General features: G+C 50.9%; 1 protein-coding gene across 1 annotated transcript in view; it reads left to right on the top strand.

Moving 5' to 3' along the window:
- Window positions 1–276: 276 nt before the first annotated feature.
- Window positions 277–8659, top strand: part of NUAK1 (NUAK family kinase 1) — a 148478-nt gene continuing 140095 nt past the window's right edge. Inside the window, exon 1 of the mRNA XM_078677967.1 lies at window positions 277–1250. Within this exon, the coding sequence (XP_078534093.1) occupies window positions 996–1250 (255 nt within the window). The 5' untranslated portion in view covers window positions 277–995. The remainder of the gene's footprint in view (window positions 1251–8659) is intronic.

The following is an 8659-nucleotide window of genomic DNA, read 5'->3' as shown; positions in this document are numbered from 1 at the left end:
CTACGCCTCCTCGTGCCGCTTGCCATGTTATGCGGCTGCAATCATTTCTTTTTCTGTGCATGCTTGTCTCGGAACCGTGGGCTGCCGCCCAACCCTTTTCCTGACAAAACCTATGGGCGTGTCTGAGGGCTGCCCTGCCAGCTGTATGCCCGCCCACTGGCCCACACACAATCGAGAAAAGGGGAGGGCCGACGTTGTGTCCCTCCCCTAGGAGGAGCCCTCCATGCAATCCGCTAGCCACGAAGTTCCAACACCCCCTTTTCCCCTCCTCCCAAAAAAAAAGCGTAGGAAGGAAATGAAAGGACCATGGCACCGGGAGCCTGAATGTGCTCTTGTAACAGTACACCAGGCACCTCAGACGGCCGGGGCAGAGGAGCAGCAGAGTGAGTGCAGTGCAGACGGGGATGCGTCTCTCCTCTCCCAGCGGGGACACTCCGTGCTGTACCTTGGGGGGACCCGAGGCGGCCGACCTGCCGCAACAGGCCCCCGGCGGTGCCAGGCCTACTAAATATAGCCCGCAAGCGGAGAGCCTCATCATGCGCAGGGGCGACCCGGCCACCCGCCCCTCTCGCTGTGGGTGACACGCCGCTGGGTGCTCTCCAGCTGCTGCTGCCCCCTGGGAAAGGGGGGCATCCGTATATATTGCACGGGGGCTGTGAACGCGCGGACCCTCTGCCTGAGCCAAAGGCGCACGGTTCCTGCCCTCTCCGCGCATCCCTCCTGCAGCTGCTGAGGCCGAAGCTCGGCGCCTGCATGGTCCCTAGTGTGATCCTCTGCTCCGAGGTGGACGCTCTTCATTCCTGACCTGTGGTGTGTGTTCACCCCCTGCAGTCCGGGGGCCGTCGGCGCGCCATGAACCTGCGGCGCCAGATGTGTATCCGCTCCGTGGGCCCGGGCAACATGGGGGCCGCGCCGTCCCCGGCCTGAAGCAGGGCTCGGGCAGCAGACAGGCAGCCGCAGACCCTCCGTCCATTCGCCGCCCTCCTCCTCCAGGCATGGATGCGGACGCAGGAGGGGCTGGGGCCGGCCAGGTACCGGGTGATCGCCCGGGGAGCGAAGGGAAGGGAACAGAGGGGGTGATGGGGGACCCCTCGGTTTCGACAGTGTCCCCGGAGCAGAAGAAGCAGTACGGGGTGAAGAGACACCATCACAAGCACAACCTGAAGCACCGGTACGAGCTGCAGGAGACGCTGGGCAAAGGCACCTACGGCAAGGTGAAGCGGGCCATCGAGAGGTTCTCCGGCAGAGTGGTGAGTACTGCAGCGCGAGGCAATGCACGCATGTATACCACAGTGCTACGATGCCTTGCACTTCCTAAATACAGTGCAGCGGAGCACATTTCAATGCATGGAACAAAGCACGGTAGGATACACTGTAGTGTTATGTGGATCTGCAAAGCGCAAAATCACCCGCGAGGCCCTGAGCAGGAGCGTGACTAGCCATGCCTAGGGCCTAGGGGTGGTTGGTTCACCTGGTGCAACAAGGTACACTACAATACATGCTATGCAAAATGTAAACCAGCACAGTGCAAGGCAGTGTAACACAGCATAGTCGAGTACACTACAAAACGTGCCGCGTTATACAGCACAGTTCAATCGTCGTAGGGAAAGAATACAGACAGTACTGTGCAATACAGTCTGTGTAATGCGCGAGCTGTACGGAACATGCTATGCGTTTGTACTGCGCCAGTGTATTACCAAGAGCAGTACAAACTACAAAAAACTACAAAATTACAGTACCGTACAGCTCATTGTTACAGTGTAAGACGAGTGTATTTTACACCCAGCCATACCCTCTGTTTTCTGGCAGTTCTCCAAGTTTGATGCAGACGTTCTCTTTTCTTTCGCTCGATGCTCTTTCCTCCCCGATGCTTAACGTTTTGGAGGCGCTCACGCAGGAGGGAAGATTGACTTTGTGAGGGCTGCCAGCGGCCTCTTACAAAGGATCTGTGGGCTTCGTAGGTTCGTTTCATGTTTTCTAGTTCACCTTAGCCCCCTGGCCTGATCATCCTTCGAGGCACGGAGTGTGGTTCCGTTTAATGAGCTTTAGCCATGTGCTGGGTTGCAGGACTCCCCCCACCCCTCCCCCATTGTCATTGCTTAGAAGAGATTGTAATTTCAGTGTATGCTGCACCTCTGCACAGTCTGCTCATGTACTACTACAACAGCTTCCCGGTTAGGTAACACAAAGTGTTCCATTCGCGCTGCCCTCTCCCTGGTTTACTATAATTCTGGACTGTAACACCTGCAATTGCACATCTGTACAGATCCAACAATGTGGGCGACGCGCCTTCTGTATTATGCACAACAATCTTTATTGGCCCACGTTAATGTTTACATTTTACAACACGCATATGATGACCAAATGCTGGACTCTCATATAACTGAAGTATGCCCATAAGTAATGGATGGAATGCTTGAATTAACCTCAGTCAGTTGCAATTACTCGGGCCGCATCCCAGTCCGTCGTTCTTTTGCTCACCTCAGTTTGGGCCCAGCCCAGTGCTTGAAATAGAAGTTCCGGTACTCTGCTTGTTTCTGAGAAGTGCCAGTACTCTTCAATTAAAAGTATTCAGTCTCTCTTGAGACGTGCCTACCCTTTCCCTCTTAAAATAAAGTGCCGGTACTCCGTACCGGGCACTACCGTCCCATTTAAAGCACTGGCCCAGCCATAATGCAAACCAGCCTTGACCCTGCTCCAATAGGAACAGTCCAGCCCGAACTGCCGGCCAGGTCCTCTCTGAACTGGAGCACAAGCACCCCGAGATCATCAGATCACAGGGCACCCTTCTGACACTATCCATGCGCTCATTTTACCACCTGACCCCAGCTTAAGCCGCTAAAATGCGTGCCAAGAAAGGCTCGCCTGTCCTTAGTCTGCCTCCGTAGAATACAGTCTGGAAAATTAGGTGGGGCTACTCTAGTGTGGAATTTCCCTCTCTGTTTCTCTGTGCCAAGAGCTGCGTCTGTAGTTCAAGGTAGTTTCAAGAGGGCCGTAGCCATGCCAGACTTCCATGATATCCACGTAAGTTAACATTTTACATACAGTAAGTTTCACAGGAACTGCTTTACATTACCCTGTCAACCTGGCATCCGCCCAGTCCTGGAGCTACATTGGATACTCTTGCCCTATTCTGTGAACAAACCCGTGTCAAATAAAATAATCATTGAGAGATTCTCACAATTATCATTAAAGTGCCTTAGATGCCATGCACTCACCATTATGCCTCAGCACACCGCTACTTTTTTGTATTAATACGCCACAGTTGTGTACGATGTATAGCAAAAGGACATAGATTGTAGTGGGATGACTCACTAGGCGGCGCACACACAGAGTGGAACTTCTCTGTCCAGTTTGCACCTCTAATCATCACTGTGATGGAATTTCATTCCATTCCATCTTTTTATAGCTCATTGGTGCCATTATGGACATGACCAGCTGTATTTAATTCAGTCTTGGTGCTGCTCCAAAAGAATCTGGGCCTAAATTCCAAGGCACATGCCCTCGCTGCCCAGGGACATCAGCAAAACCAGATGCTGTTTTGGCCTTTTTGGATCTCATAAGTGAGGTGAGCTCGGGTCCCCGGACCTGCATTTGATACAGGAGATGAGAGTTCTTATATGACCTTTCTCCACTCTGCACATTTGTGTGATCCTGGGCACATTACCTTTTCTCCCTTTGCTTAGGTTCCCATATCTGTCAACATTAGGAGTGCGTCGACATGGGCTAAATACCAGCATGAAACACTGGTTTGCTATCAGTACATTTACATTTATGCCCTTGCCTGATCTTTTGCCTCGAAAACCCCAAACAGTACAGTACAGTGAGGGCCCTCTCTAGATGCGCCTTGGGGATATTGAGGCCTGTGCGTAGAATGTCAGTTATGTGAGAATGGTACATCCCATCCTTTCTTGTTAGGTCATGCCCACGGGGTATGTGCTTTGACAGGACATAACATGCGCGTCAGCTGGTGAGAATACATGAACCCTGTTACTGGACGTCGCTGTGACACGATGCGGCCTACCTGTTTTCTGACCTGTGTATTTAAGAGCACTTACTTCGAGGCTTTATGGGTTCTTTTAGGCAACAATTCACACTATCCGGGCTGTTCTAAGTGAACCAGGACCATGTGACAGCATTTTCTTTACTTGCCCGCAGTCCTTGGTATGCATGAAGGTACAGGGTAACCTCGTGTCATACGGGACATTATTGCTGTCTTGTTCTAGGGTTTTCTTTGACAATGTAATGCATTCTGGGAGCTAGTATATTGTTTCATTTCAGCAGAACCAATTGGACCAGCACTCCTGAAAACAATGGTTTGTGAAAGGAAGGCGCATGACTGGACCCTGTGTCCTAAAGACTTGGGGCCATCTTGTAATCTTAGGTGTGCCTCGCCTTCCCTTCAGAGGGGTGAAACACTTGTATGCTTCCTCAACCTGGCACCCTTCCACTTCATTCTATGTTTTTTTTTTTTGTTGACTTTTTCATCTTCTGCCTCTTCATCTGTCACTTGCACCCTCTCACTATCTTACCTAACTCTTCAAGCCTCGCTCGCCCTTTTTCACCCTGTCTCTTTCATTCTACTCTGTCTCTCTACCCTTCCTGTCGGTCCCCACCCCTGTCTGTGTATCTGGCCGTGCCACTCTTTCTCTCTGTGACTCTTAGGTATGTGTGTATATATGTTCTTCCCTGGATTTGCACCTCTATCTGTCTCAGATGGCCAGCCCTCTCCGTGACTCTGTCTCTGTCCTTTCTTTTGTTCATCTCATCTCTCTCTCTCTCTGTCTCTGTCTCTGTCTCTCTGTCTCTTTCCATTCAGCTTCTCTCTCTCTCTCGCTCTCTCTCTGTCTCTTTCCATTCAGCTTCTCTCTGGCTCCCTCTCTGTCTCTGTCTCTGTCTCTGTCTCTGTCTCTGTCTCTCTCTCTCTCTCTCTCTCTCTCTGTCTCTTTCCATCCAGCTTCTCTCTGGCTCTCTCTCTCTCTGTCTCTTTCCATCCAGCTTCTCTCTGGCTCCCTCTCTTTCGTGACATAGGCACATATACCCAATGCAGTCATTTCACAGTGCCAGCCTCTTATATCCGTGTGCTGTGCCTGCTTTCCACGCACACAACTAGTGTCTCGCTGTCGTCTTTTTTTTCTCTCGCGAGAACAGGAGTTATGATGTTTTAAAGCTACACCACTGAGCCTTAAGCATCTAAACTGATTTCCTACAGATGGCCGAATAAGAAGCTCTCCGAACGGGCCGATGAATCGGTTTGATTGGTTGCAGCTGACTGTTTGACCTGTATGGTTCAGTAATAAAAATGCGAACGGTTGCCATTGATTTTTAGAAAATAATGTATTTCTCAATGGGATATTCCATTGCCAGACAAAACAGCCTGCAGCCAGACGGTAATAAATACTGCGAGGACGGTATCAGCGCAAGTTCACCACAGCAGGAGCACGTGAGGACACGGTGGTCTGTCTGCCTTTCATACCGTGGGCGGTGGAGTCAGCCCAGCTTTGGGCAGAAGGTTCCGCCTGTTACGGATTTCCGCCAGTGGCTCCCCGGGTGGATGACCCGCAGACGGGTGCAGATCTGCACGTGGTACCTAAATCCGGTGCGACCTCAAACCCCGAATCCGTACTAGAAGGCCTGTATAGGCAGATCAGGCCCCCCTCGAGTATAGGCCAGTATCGTCTTATTTTCGAGCAATATGTGCATAGGGTTCCATTGTGTCTCAGTGGCACCCCTCAGAAGGATGGGGGATCCCAGGTAGCCATGTATGACGCAGACCATTAATTGCAGTTTTAGGACCTTCAGGGATTTTCCCGCCTCATAGCTCCTTGCTGCTTTTGCATGGTTAAGGAATGCAGGGGTGGCCCAGCTCCTTGTTTCTTACAGAGTGGATGAGACCTCCAAGGGAATGGGAAGTTCTGGGTGGGCAAACCCTTTGTGATGGAGGAATACTGGTATGGGCTAGCTGTGAGAATAAATTGTGGGATATGTAGGGTGAAGAGGTTAATTCTACGTGTTGTGTTGTTGCTCACCTTTAAAGATTGGCCACTTAAGTTGCTGTGGTTTGTGTTCCAGGTTACAGAAAACAAGTTAAAATACATAGCTTATGAGTCAACACTTGCAATTATGACCTGGAAGCTAAGCCTTGGGATTATCTGTGTAGATCCAAGTATTTTTAATGGTGGAACTGATGCCTGTTTCCTAGCCCTTCCACGTTTTGTGGCAAAGCGAACCAATGACGTGGGGGCACAGACTTTTCTTGTGCATGACCGAGTCTCAGAATTAAATTAATGAATCAATTTTCAAGTGATCCCGACATTTTGACCAATGCATTACCTTGTCTGAAGCACAGAGCTTTATTTCCCCTTGATTTTAGTTTTCAAGTTTCTGCCCAGTTGCACCATATGTTTAAGGTTACCCCTCATGCAGACCTGCACTGCAGGAACCATCCACAGGTATGTTTAACTGCAGCAGTTGGGTGGAGTGTGCAAAATCATGTGCATCCATCATTTCTCAAGGCCGAGCCCACTCCGTGCCAAGCCCACTTTAAATCTTCTGACTTCATGCTTGGCACGCCACAGAGAGGCGATAAAGCTCCCTTTCTGCGGCCCTCCACTCCTGCAGCTTGTCTGCGGGCCAGTGAGTGGGAGAGATAAGGGGAGACGAGCACCAGCATCACTCTGAACGCCCTGTTTACACGATCTGCTTCGAGAGAAGGAAATCTTTTAAATCACTTTATTTTCTTTACAAAATGTGAAGTGCTCGGGAGCAGCCCTCCTGTCTCCTGCGCTGCTTCTCGGGAAAGCATCTTCTGCTTATTTGTAGACTCAGTCAATGAAGGAATTGTGAGAGGCACTGGTGTCGTATATTGACTTCTATCCTTTGTTCCGTCTTTTAGCACTTGTGAGGGCCTGAAAGCCCTTTTCGGCCACTAAGTGGCTACCCTACCAGTGCCTTTTGAGGAAGTGAGGACCTTTAAAATTACGACGATGCATTGCTTGCAACATGATAGAGAGTGACACTTTGTGGATACAATGTGTTGCAAGTTTATTGATTACACATGCGGCTTATCCAGGTGTTGATGGGGAGTTCCTTAAATGGCTGGCACCTATCCTGAGAAAGCTAAAACTGTCCTTTTTGTGTTTTCAGCACCAATGCACTTAGATTATTAACAGCTCATTTATTTACAGTGGGTTGCCACCACACTCTTTACTTTTGCGTCATGCTCCTGACCAATTAGAGCGAGACTCCGGCCAGCCTCCACAGTTGCTCGGATTTCAACTGTCCCGTGAGGGATTAAGGGGCGTTGTCACGTCATCCCAGCCCCCGCCGTAATGACTCCCAGTGACCTGGTCTTACTCCTCCCCTCTGATGCCAAGGGCAATAAAATAGAGGGGCAACTCACCCTCACCCCCTACGGTGTCCCGTGTGCTCAGCTCACATCCTATCAGGGGAGAAACACTAGGATGCTGTCCCCTCTATGTCGCCCTGCGTGTGACGTGGCCAGCTGCGTGGATTTGAGTGCAGGGCACAAGTCCTAAACGTCATGACAGGAAGTGACGTCACGAAAGGTGCCGAGCTCCTCGTCCCAGAGAAGCCAAAGAGTGTTTTCCAGCTGTTTGGCAGGGGGGGCGGCGTCCCCCTGTACAATAAGTGGCGGGACTCCGTCCACCCGTGTGTCCACCCGTGTGGTACCCCGACTCGGCCCTGTTTGAGTGGCTGGTAGAGCAGTAGTTTGCAATGCGACCTGTGTAAGAAGAGTTCTGTGTCATGTTTGAGGTTTGTAAGGGTGCCCCAAAAGTGTTGGGCAAACTTGCAGCTGCACTTTTGGACTGAAGTGATATAAGAGAGCTGTATGGGGTATTTTAGATCCTGGTGAAGGTCATGGCCTCTGGCACCCCAGTAGAGGACTATCTCCAGTATTTAGTGACCCCCAACATGGACCTTTGTATTGGAAATGGTGTCAGTTGCTGCCAGAGCAGAGCATGCTGCTTGCTTGAAGCTTCTGTTCAGAGAAAAGAAACTCTCAAACCAGGAGTTTGTTTTTGGTCAACAAAAAAGCGATTGTACCTGATGCACAGGTAGTTTTCTCTCAGCTTGCATGGGGCAATCGCCCCCCCCCCCCCCCTCTCTGCACATGACGGAGGACATGGACCTGGAAAACGAGTGGCAGTAGTCCCGCCTTTAATGAAATTAAATGAAATACCCGCATTTGTAAAACGCACAGCTACCTCCGTAGAGGTGTCCTGGCACTGGGGGCCGTCGGGAAGATTAAGCGAGCTATTGCCCAGTGTCACAAGGTGCTGGGCTAACCTGCCGCCAGGGATTGAACGGCGAGCCCCCATGTTCTGGAGTCGGCAGCCTTGGCTGCTGCCCCACACCTCTTCCCTTAATATGGTGGGGTGAGCACCACTGTCACCCAATAGTCTTATTGCAGGTGGGCCGCTGGGTTAGGAGGTTACCGTCCACAGAGCCAGCGGCGGCTCCGCCGGCAGGAAGTAGATGTTCCCCCAACCCTAAATAGAGTGAGGGAAAAGTGGGCTTAGTAAGAACGTGGACTTCCTGCTGCTGGTGACCTCTTGCTCTGCCAAACTCTAGAGGAGGTGCATCGTCACTTAAGATTATGCTTTGCATATCTGAATTAGAGGCCACTCTTTCTGCT

This window comes from Lissotriton helveticus, chromosome 1_1 (assembly GCF_964261635.1).
Source record: "Lissotriton helveticus chromosome 1_1, aLisHel1.1, whole genome shotgun sequence".
Classification (NCBI taxonomy): domain Eukaryota; kingdom Metazoa; phylum Chordata; class Amphibia; order Caudata; family Salamandridae; genus Lissotriton; species Lissotriton helveticus.
The sequence above is the reverse complement of the archived record's forward strand: the minus strand, read 5'-3'. Positions and strand labels throughout refer to the sequence as shown.